The 11,785-nt window shown below is 38.2% G+C and overlaps 2 protein-coding genes across 4 annotated transcripts in view; one reads left to right on the top strand and one right to left on the bottom strand.

Moving 5' to 3' along the window:
• The window catches only part of LOC121373667 (myosin-VIIa-like), a 66,221-nt gene extending 65,216 nt beyond the window's left edge, over window positions 1-1,005 (bottom strand). Inside the window, exon 1 of one of the 2 annotated variants that reach the window (XR_005958112.1) lies at window positions 508-1,005. Coding sequence is in view for 1 of the 2 variants with exons in the window: in XM_041500391.1 (XP_041356325.1) it covers window positions 508-528 (21 nt within the window). In the remaining variant the exon portion in view is untranslated. The remainder of the gene's footprint in view (window positions 1-507) is intronic. The other variant, XM_041500391.1, reaches the window with a different exon arrangement.
• The window catches only part of LOC121373680 (glutathione reductase, mitochondrial-like), a 32,112-nt gene that overhangs the window by 2,595 nt on the left and 17,732 nt on the right, over window positions 1-11,785 (top strand). The window contains exon 1 of one of the 2 annotated variants that reach the window (XM_041500405.1): window positions 10,246-10,514. The exons of the other annotated variant lie outside the window; for it this stretch is intronic. Within the exon in view, the coding sequence (XP_041356339.1) occupies window positions 10,356-10,514 (159 nt within the window). The 5' untranslated portion in view covers window positions 10,246-10,355. Of the gene's footprint in view, window positions 1-10,245; window positions 10,515-11,785 lie in introns of those variants that run through there. 2 annotated transcript variants of the gene reach the window in all.

The raw sequence follows: 11,785 nt of genomic DNA, 5'->3' as shown, positions 1-11,785 counted from the left end.
GGCTGTGCATGGCAGTTCGCCCCTCCCAGCCCACCTCCACTGGTAACACACCTGAAAAGTTCATACATATAAACTTATATACGCTGTTGATGGTAATAGTTCATATTGGCAGCATATCTGTTTAGGCTGTGGAGGCCAATTCGCCCCCCCCCCCCCCCATAAGCACACCACCACTGATAACACACCTGAAACGTTCATACATATAAACTTATATACGCTGTTGATGGTAATAGTTCATATCGGCAGCATATCTGTTTAGGCTGTGGATGGCAGTTCGCCCCCCCCCCCCCCCCCCCCCCCCCAGCACATCTCCACTGATAACACACCTGAAAAGTTGATACATATAAAACTTATATACGCTGTTGATAGTAATAGTTCATATTTGGCAGCATATATCCGTTAACTATTACCATCAACAGCATATATAGCTGGGCCTAGCGCTCAGCTGTTGATGGTAACAGGTCGGTGTTGTGCTCATTAAACGGAGTATTTCCCCAATACACTCACCTGTCCCAATACGAACGCCATGATTTACGCCAGTCGGTAAAAACATCCACACACTTCCTAGTTCATGTCCAGGTTATCAATGTCGAGGGTCTGTGTGGCTTTTCACCACACCTCTCTCTCTCTCTCTCGTTTTATCTTAAACACGGGAGACCACCCCGTTCCGGCCCGTGACCGCGGCCTGGTTTAACCCACAAGAAACGACTGTCTCCGTTTGCCTGTTTTGAACTTTGTGTGTTGAAAATAGAGTGTACGACACGTTAAACTAGCGAAATTCTGTGAAGTCGCGTACAGTATGAAAAGACACAATGAAGTTCAGTTCATAATATAAACAGATGATTTGTGATTCACTCGAAACACCCGCTTCCTTAGAAACTGGTTAAAAACAAATGTGATTTATTCCATCTTAGTAGAAATAAATGTTTCAAAATGGAAGAGAAACGTGTCTTGTTTAGGATCTGATAAAAGTTTGTTTGTCGTAGCATTGGTTCGACTCGCTTGACCCCGTTAATACCAGTACGACTTAGAATGTGTCACAGATTTTCTTTCAGAGGTTTATCAATAGAACTGGATTATAATAAGCAGGTACGACATTTCTTTACGTCTGCCAGTCGCTCAGGTATATACTTTTTTTTAACAATCGCTAAAAGCCGCACGTTCACATTCCATAAACCCATTGGGATTCAGTTGTGCAAATCGAACAGAAATTGCACCATGAAATGCACAGAGTATTTCCACCCAGAATAGATCTAAGTGGGTACGTTTGGACTTGTTTCCCTATCGTTGATATGTCACGGGTACCCGTGTATGTCTAGCTGTAATGCCCTGTAGCCAAATGTGTTCCGTGATAAAAATTTGATTTATTACAAATCGATAAAGGTCAGAGCACACGGTGTCATTCATAGTAACAATCTGAGACGTATTTGTTTTCTATTTGGTTACTACTGACTGGTCGTAGCGCATGTTCTGTAGTACACGACACTAGGAACGAAACCCGATAGGGCAGCAGGTTTGAATGGATAGATTGATAGCCGCACGCATATTATATACTCATTCAACTTTTAAGATTATACAAAACTGGGTTTAAAATATAACAGAACGTACCTAATCAAGCGTGTCCGCAATTGAAAACACGACAGCACGCGATAGCACGCTTCTGGACTTTTCGAAGTATCGCGTGGAACCTTTTATTCTAATATTATATAATTATAATTTATGTTCAAGTTACCATTTACAATAGCATCGGCGACGGGCCTGGCAAATAAATAAAATTACTCTTGTGTTCTGGAGGTTTTTTATGTAGTTTTTTCTCCTTTTCTTCTTAGTTTTTGTTGTTTTGTGTGTGTGTGTGGGGGGGGGGGGGGGGGGGTTGCTTTTTTTTTAACTGCAAATGGTCAATTGTTATCAAATATAGTCATTGCAAAGCATATCTGTTAAGTGAATACTAGTAGGTTATAATAATTATTTGTGAAATCAAAGTAACATTGTTGACAGCAAAGTGAATAAAATATACAAATAAATACCAAACATATTCCACTAAACTTGTGTTTTCAAATTTTCTATAAAACAGTTCTATCGTTTACCTTGTTTAACCTAAAGAGCAGACCATATAGAAATTTACAATGTGTATTTAAAAGTATCATTAAGATGACGGTTAAATGTATTTGGAAACAACATTATAAAATAACATAATTGTTAATAACTGCTAGAAATAGTGTTTTGAAACAACAGTATTTGAAGAAGAAATAACATTAATAAACAAATATGTATTTTTTTTCATTACATAACGGAAGTCTTAGAAGAGATATATTTGTTATTTATTAATAACTACTACACATTACATACATTTTAACCCCTTCGGCGAACTGACTGTACTGTTTTCAATGGCAACCAGTGTTTGATGACTGGCACATCAAAAGCAATGGTATGTGCTGTCTGTTGTGTCTGAACAAACTGCATAAAAGATCCCTTGCTGTTAACAGAAACATTTCGTCTGTAGACTATGTGTCAAAATTATTAAATGATTTTCATCCAGTAGCCGCTGTTTAATTAATCAACGTGCTTTAGTGGTGTCGTTAAACAAAACAAAAACTACTAATATTGTTACACTTCAACAGTACAAATCGTTTTTGTAACTCACACAATGTAAGCGCACCTAAGTATAAAATGCTATATAGTGGTGTCGTTAAATAAAAAAACAAAAACTACTAATATTGTTACACTTCAAACAACACGTAAATTGTATGTAGTACAAATAGTTTTTGGAACTCATACAATGTAGGCGCATCTTAGTATAAAACGCTATATGTAAACGCGTACTGAAATTAGCCATATAAACTGATGCTCTCCTTCAACGCACATTGCACGTTATTGTTTTTAACTAAACATTATGTCATAGCCACGTAACCCGGTTATAGCCATATAGTAACAGCTTGGACAAGTGTTAAATGCATAATAAAATGCCATTATAATATGACAATTGTGTACCATATACATTAATTTATATTATATGAAAATTGTTTTATAAATACACCTTCTTAAGAAGAACAATAAGAACAAGAATTATTAAATAAATAAGTAAATAGATAAATAAATAAGTAAATAAATAAACACAGTAGTTGGAAGTGGCAGGAGACAAAATGATACCAAAATATGAGTGAATGAATGAATAAATAATTGAATGAATGAATAAATTAATTAATTAATTAATTAATTAATTTAAAAAAACACGAATGAATAAAATAGTTAATAAAATAAAATGTTAACGTATAAATAAACAAACAAACAAACATCGGAAGTGGCAAAAGACAAATGAATTCACGAACGAATGCATGAATGAATGAATGAATGAATGCATTATTGAACGAATGAATTAATTAATTAATGCACTATTGAATCAATCAATCAATCAATCAAAGAATGAATCAATGAAACAAATTATACCCACGAAGGAATAAGCTAATTAGTAAAATAAAGTTTTAACGTATAAATAAATAAATAAACAAATAAACACAGAAATCGGAAGTGGGATGCGAAAAATAACAAAATATTAATTATTTGTCTCTAAAATACTCATTCAATAAATACAAAACATATGTTACCTTTTGTTTCATTTTCAAAACCTTTTTCCTTCCCGTCCTGCCACATCCAGACTGAATGTTTCTTGCATTAAACGTATTTCACAATTTGCCGTGTGGTTAAGACTTAGTGTGGAGTAAAGTAATGCAACTCGTTAGTTATGTAATGGTTAAATATACCATTCAGTCTGGCGAATATATTATGGCGATTATTAGCCACTTCTGTTCTATGTACTAAGGGCCGATCCAAAAATAATCAGATGGGGGTATAGGTAGGTGATGAGTGGAGTCATTCGTTATGTTTTTTTCTGTCTATTTGTTTGTTTGTTTATTTGTTTATTTATTTTCGATTCGTTAGTAAACCGTTTCAGGAATTAATAAGCAAATATTTAAACATATAATAATATTAATAATAATTAAAAATAGCCATACACAAAACTATTTTGATTTGATTTGATTTTAAACTTATACATACTTAATTTGACAAGAGCTGTCATTTAATTGGTAGCACTTACTTATACATTCACCAGAGCTTCTAGATTATGGTAGCCTCACTCTTGTGGCTAGTGATATTTAATGCTGGGCTAGTAAATAATTACTATTGCCATGCCCGACGGCTCTTGAAAATAGTTGTCAAATGTTGTTTTTTAGTCTGTTTTGTAAATATGAATATCCTGCCCTCACTCCCACCCCAATCTTAGCGTTTTAAAACTATCTCCCTGTTTAGGTGACATATCTGATCATTACTATTAGTAACATTGTATTTACTTGAAGTAAAGTAGGGCTAGCGGATCTTTAATTGTGGCTAGTAAAGATTCAAAATTACTCATCCCATGGCTAGTGGATTTTATAAAACTTTTAGAAGCCCCGCGAGTCAGCCAGTGCCCCCACGTTTTAGATGAAAGAAAGAACTGTTTTATTTAACGACGCACTCAACACATTTTATTTACGGTTATATGGCGTCAGACATATGGTTAAGAACCACACAGATTTTGAGAGGAAACCCGCAACCGCCACTACATGGGCTACTCTTTCCGATTAGCAGCAAGGGATCTTTTATTTGCGCTTCCCACAGGCAGGATAGCACAAACCATGGCCTTTGTTGAACCAGTTATGGATCACTGGTCGGTGCAAGTGGTTTACGCCTACCCACTGAGCCTTGCGGAGCACTCACTCAGGGTTTGGAGTCGGTATCTGGATTAAAAATCCCATGCCCCGACTGGGATCCGAACCCAGTACCTACCAGCCTGTATAGACCGATGGCCTAACCACGACGCCACCGAGGCCGGTCGTTTTAGATGAAGTGACAGACGACAGCTGTGGTGGCAGTACGCATGACGGATGACATCGGTGAGGCAGGGTATGCTCACCTTTTGCGAACACCTGATATCATCACTGTTATGACTGTACTTATTCCAACGACTTCTTTCTTGTGCTAGTTTTGATTTAGTAAACTTGTCTGAGAGTGGCAGTCCTCTTTGGCCGTTGGCGAGGATGAAATCTTCAGTAAAGATGAATGATTCACTTTCATCACTACTGTTAATTAAAGGGACATTCCTGAGTTCGCTGCATTGTAAGATTTGTTTCCGACTAATAAAATATTTCTACGATTAAACTTACATTTTAAATATATTTTCTTGTTTAGAATATCAGTGTCTGTATATTAAATATGTTTCTGGTCGTCTTAATACTTGTAAAAAGCCCAAACTGGATTTTGTCTTCAAATAATTTCGTACGCACGAAAAAAAAATATTTTAGAAAATAAAATGAAATTTAACCTAGTACAAATAGTAGAACGATCAGAAACACGTTTAATATACAGCCACTAATATATTATGCAGAAAAATATATTTGATATATAATTACAATCGTTAAAAAGTCTCTAGTAGTCGATAACATCTTTAAAATTGCAGCAAACTCAAGAATGTCCCTTTAAACTTATACATACTTAACTTGACAAGAGCTGCCATTTATTTTCTAGCACTTACTTATACATTCACTTTCATCACTACTGTTAATTAATTGATTATGTGTTTCATGCATGGGACACGCTGTGAAACGATTGACATTTCAAATACATCACCTCTCTAGAAAAATCGTGTATCCGGCCCTGTTTACGGTGTGCATTTCACAGTATGACATTTTGTACCTGTGTTTCACCTGGTCACCATACCTGGTCGCCTGACCGTGTCGCACAGGTAAAAGTGAAACCTGATCGGCAGTTCTCTCAAAGATCGCGACCTAACTAACAACCACAACAAAACCTAGTTCAGCACGAGTTCAAGTTTTCCATAAGAACGGTTAACACATCACAGAAATACCCGTGTGTTACTAGCAATGATTACCAGCAGTGATTACAAGAAATGAGTATTAGCAATGAAAAAAAACTTAGTTTTGTTCAACGACACCACTAGAGCACATTGATTTATAAATCACAGGCTATTGGATGTCAAACATTTGGTAATTTTTACATATATTCTTAGAAAGAAACCCCGCTACATTTTTTTCATTAGTAGCAGGGGATCTTTTATATGCACCATCCCACAAACTTGATGCGCGGTCGGTCTAGGATCGATCCCCGTCGGTGGACTCATTGGGCTGTTTCTCGTTCCTGCCAGTGCTCCACAATTAGTGTAGGGATCATTAACTGATTGATTTATATCAACGACTACTGAATGTCAAACATTTGTTGATTCAGACAGATCGTTTTAGTGCAAACCCGTTACATGTTCTCCATTAGCAATAAGGGAGGCGCTTTCCCCACAGGCAGGATAGCACACACCACTAGGGATCATTAACTGATTGATTTATATCAATGACTATTGAATGTCAAACATTTGTTGATTCAGACAGATCGTTTTAGTGCAAACCCGTTACATGTTCTCCATTAGCAATAAGGGAAGCGCTTTCCCCACAGGCAGGATAGCACACACCACTAGGGATCATTAACTGATTGATTTATATCAACGACTACTGAATGTCAAACATTTGTTGATTCAGACAGATCGTTTTAGTGCAAACCCGTTACATGTTCTCCATTAGCAATAAGGGAAGCGCTTTCCCCACAGGCAGGATAGCACATACCACTAATTGGGACGGGAAAATACTCAGTCAGAGAATGGGTCCACTGAAGGGGATCGATCCTACTACCCATGCATTGACTGAGCTAGATCCCGCCCTCTTACCCCACCTTCCCAATAGCACAAAGCCACATTATAAAAAAATAGACGATCAGGAAAATATTTACTTTGACTGTCGAAGCATTAAGGTATGCATCGAACAATGGTTCTGTCGGGCTCGAACTCAGACGAACTCTGAATCTATGCGGCTAGAGGCATGTATGGTTCTTAACAATACAGTGGGTAAAGTGGTTATAAAAATACGCCAACAAGTTTTCGTTACGTTAATAACTTATATAGCTATAATATTATTACTGACGAAAATGTTTTGTAAAACACTGCTTTTTGTTTAGGATTTGGGTAATATTTGTCCTCTGATATTCTGTTTTATAGGTTTTTGTGGGGATTTTTGTTTGTTGGTTGGGGGGGGGGGGGGGGGGGGGGGGGGGGGTAATAATAATATACGTACGGTCACTCTCAGTTAACGCTCTTGATTGGATAGGTGACTTAAATATTTAAATTAATTTACATACACTCTTTACCTTGTGACTCGTATAATAAAAAAAATGCATTCATTCATTCATTCATTCATTCATTCATTCTTTCTTTCTTTCTTTCTTTCATTCATTCATTCATTCTTTCTTTCTTTCTTTCATTCATTCATTCAAGAATATAACCCTAATGTGTACATATGTTTTAAAACATAAATAATATTTAATCGACCATCCATTTTCTTAATTGACATCGAGTAAAACAAATTTCTACGATATGAATGTAATGTTATACGGCGCATATGAACGGTTTATCGATGTAAACCATTTACCATTATATTGTCGCACACTCGAATACACCTCATACACATTCGTTATATTACATTATCGATAATGTGATGCAGTTAAAATAGCTGCAATTTCTTTAATGTTAGTTACTATCCAGCCAACCTAATTGAAATCAGCTTGGCTGTCCACAGCCAGTAGCTATATCAGAGGCGGATTCCAAGGGAGTGGGGGGGGGGGGGGCAGGGAACCCGTGCCTCCCTTAAAAATATTAAAACGCCCCTGTTTTTCCTTATTTCCATTAGGATGCTCTTTTGACGAGTTGGTTTATGTATACTTTTCACGTTAGTCCCCCCCCCCCAGTAAAAATATCCTCGATCCGCTCCTGATTATAGTTATAGACCAGGGCCCCGTTCCACGAAGCGATCTTGGCCCTAAGATCAATTTAAGTGCACAGGGTAGCTATACGCTTACGGTAATCTTAGGGCTAAGATCGTTTCGTGGAACGGGGCCCAGTTGAGCTGTCGTAGTAGTAGTAGTAGTAGTAGTAGTAGTAGTAGTAGTAGTAGTAGTAGTAGTAGTAGTATTGGTGGTGGTAGTGGTGGTGGTGGTAGTAGTAGTATGTAGCAATAGTAGTAGTAATGTTTAAATCATGTACCCTTTTCACACTAGTAACCCCCCGTTAGTATCCCCCCATGTTAGTATCACCCTCGATCAGTTGAGCTGTAGTAGTAGCCGTAGTCGTAGTCGTGGTCGTAGTCGTAGTCGTAGCAGTAGTAGTAGTACTGTAGTGGCACCGTTTTAACTTTTATAAAATCAAACATACATACATACATAGTGTGGGTTGGCCCCCTCCTCCAATAGGGGTTGCCTACTCCCCTCCACCCCATTCCAATATAAAATACTGAATACGCCAGTGAGTAGTAGTAACGTTTTAAGCGGATACTAATTCATTTCAACAAATTAATAAGTCGTTGGAGCTATTTACTAAATCGTATTACTAGGTAATTAATGTATTGTAACTGATTATGAGGTCGTTTCTTAAATCGGTGTAAGCCAATTGCTAAATCATTTTACAGATTTGCAATGTTGTAATATTATACCATAGGTGCAAGCCATGAATTAAACTATTTGGACTTTGTTTTGTACAGAGGCGGGCCGAGATGTAATTCAATGTCAGCGCGCACGCCTGTGGTTTGACGGGTCATACGATTCATGACCATTGCTGAATTATGTTCTTTCGCAGTGTCAGCTAGTTCCCCGTGTTTTAAATGAAGGAAGGAAATGTTTTATTTAACGACGCACTCAACACATTTTATTTACGATTATATGGCGTCGGACATATGATTAAGGACCACACAGATATTGAGAGAGGAAACCCGCTGTCGCCACTTCATGGGCTACTCTTTTTCGATTAACAGCAAGGGATCTTTCATATGCACCATCCCACAGCCAGGGTAATACATACCACGGCCTTTGATATACCAGTCGTGGTGCACTTGCTGGAGCGAGAAATAGCCCAATGGGCCCACTGACAGGGATCAATCCCAGACCGACCGCGCATCAAGCGGGCGCTTTACCATTGGGCTACGTCCCGCCAGTTTCAAATGAAGTGACATACGACAGCTGTGGTGGCAGTACGCATGACGGATGACATCGGTGAGGCAGGGTATGCTCATATTTTGCGAACACCTGATATCATCACTGTTATGACAGTGATTCATGAGTGCATGTCATCACGGCTGTACTTATTCCAACGACTTCTGTCTTGTGCTAGTTTTGATTTAGTAAACGTGTCTGGGAGTGGCAGTCGTCTTTTGGCCGTGTAAGAAGATGAAATCTTCAGTAAATTATCTCCTCTCAGTGGCTGTCCTCCTATAGACAAGGCATTAGATAGAGATTCTTGGAATCAATTAAACTTGTCAAATATCCGTTCGACTCTGCATTCATTTCATTTCAACTTATTTTTGTGCTTATATCCAATTAAGGTTCAAGCACGCTGTCCTGGGCACACACCTCAGCTATCTGGGCTGTCTGTCCAAGACAGTGGGTTAGTTGTTAGTTGGTTGGTGGTTAGTGAGAGAAGAGGGTGTAGTGGTCTTACACCTACCCACTGAGCCCTTAAGAACTCGTTCTGTGTTGGAGCCGGTACCGGGCTGCGAACACTGTACCTACCAGCCTGTAGTCCGATGGCTTAATCACTGCGCCACCTAGGCCGGTGACTGCATTGTGCAGAGATCCGGCCCTGATATGTCGTTAAACAAACACTATCCAGGCCCGTAGGAACGATATCTGGAGTGGGGGAGGGTAGCCACAGTTTCTAGAGGAGGAGCTACAGTATCGTGCTTATATCCAATTAAGGTTCAAGCACGCTATCCTGGGCACACACCTCTGGGCTGTCTGTCCAGGACAGTGGGTTAGTTGTTAGTTGTTAGTGGTTTGTGAGAGAAAAGAGGGTGCAGTGGCCTTAAAACTCGCACTGGGTGGGAGCCGGTACCGGGCTGCGAACCATGTACCTACCAGCCTTATGTCCGATGGTTTAACCACGACGCCACCGAGGCCGGTACCCCCCCCCCCCCTCCCCCAAATAAAAAAAAAGAAGAAAAAATATAAAAATAAACAACAAACAACAAACAAAACAAACAAACAAACAAACAAAACCCACCAAACTCAGTTACGGTATTCGATTTACTGAGGTTTGTCAACCATCACTACTTACATTACTTATGAGTTATGTGGTCGCTGGACCGGGACCTTTGTCCTTGAACAGGACTGGTACACTACCTTACATACACTGGCTGCGGAATTACTTTGAAAAACCAGATCACTTTTTTCAGATTGGAATGTGATTTTGTGAGTGTTAGCAGTAGTTTTAATTGATGATTCGACGATTAACATCGAGCATGCCCCCAATTAAAAAACATTTCGACTATTTAGTAATTGGTGGAGGATCTGGGGGGTTGGCAAGTGCCAGGAGAGCTGCCGAATTTGGCGTGAAAGCAGCAGTTATAGAAGAAGGGCCCTGGGGTGGAACTTGCGTAAGTTTCCTGTTTACATTTATTGTTTTTATAAAGTTTTGTTTTGTTTAACGACACCAGTAGAGCATATTGATTTATTAATCATCGGCTGTTGGATGTCAGACATTTGGTAATTTCGACATATAGTCTTAGAGAGAAAACCCGCTACATTTTTCCTGTTAGTCGCAAGTGTTGAAGGGATTTTTTATATGCACCATCCGACAGACAGGATAGCACATACCATGGCCTTTGATATAACAGTCACTGGAATGAGTGAGAAATAGCCTACTAGGTCCACCGACGTGGGATCAATCCCAAACCGACCATGCATCAAGCAAACATTTTAGACTCAGACTGAGCTATGTCCCAACCCCCTAGTTTTCATAAAGAATAAACAAACTGAATTTAACTGTGTATTTATTGATTAGACCACAAATTACCATAGAACCAGAGAGAGGTAAGTGTTGTACTCAATTATGGAATGTGCAAGTCACAGGACAGCACATACCATGACCTTTGATAGTAGTCTCTGTAGTGGGGCATTGGATTACATGGGAAAAACCCAATGGGTCTGCTTTGGAGGTTTGATCCCACAGTCTACAACCTAAGCAGCTGATGTGAAAGCTCTGATGACTCGCCTAAATTTCAGCCCCACCCTACACTGTTATATATTCAGGGTTCTCATTCATCCAAAAATATTGAGAGTCCATGGACTCATGACCTTATATTTTGAGAGTCCATTAGGAATGTAGGAGAGGCCACATTTGAAGATGAATTGATAATATCCAATAAAATATCAAGTGAATTGTATAACAACTGACAACACAAAAACATTGACATTTAAATGGTTTTAGCCCATGTCGTAATAAAAAGTACATGAACATGAATAACATTTTTTATTAAAATTTATGATAAAATATAAAACAAATACCAGGTAACTCATATTTATATATTCAACTAATAATGACACAAAAGAACTCAAATACATATGTATTTATATATTCTATACAGAATGCCCCACATACAAAATATTTTCACTACCACTTTACCAACATCTAAAAAAAAAAAAAAAAAAACTAAAATTAAATTTCACCATTCTATCAAGGTTACTATATGCAAGTTTCATATCATGAGAGAATCAGAAAATGGACAAATTAAAGGTCTAAATTGGGAATCACTCTGTACATTGCCAAATTAGTCAATTGCTAATATTTATACAAAGTGGCTCATCATTTAGTCTTTGGCTAATAAAATTTTATTTTTAAATTAACCACTTTGTTATAAGTTTCAAG

Source organism: Gigantopelta aegis, chromosome 1, assembly GCF_016097555.1.
Source record: "Gigantopelta aegis isolate Gae_Host chromosome 1, Gae_host_genome, whole genome shotgun sequence".
Classification (NCBI taxonomy): domain Eukaryota; kingdom Metazoa; phylum Mollusca; class Gastropoda; order Neomphalida; family Peltospiridae; genus Gigantopelta; species Gigantopelta aegis.
This window is presented reverse-complemented; position numbering and strand designations above follow the sequence as displayed.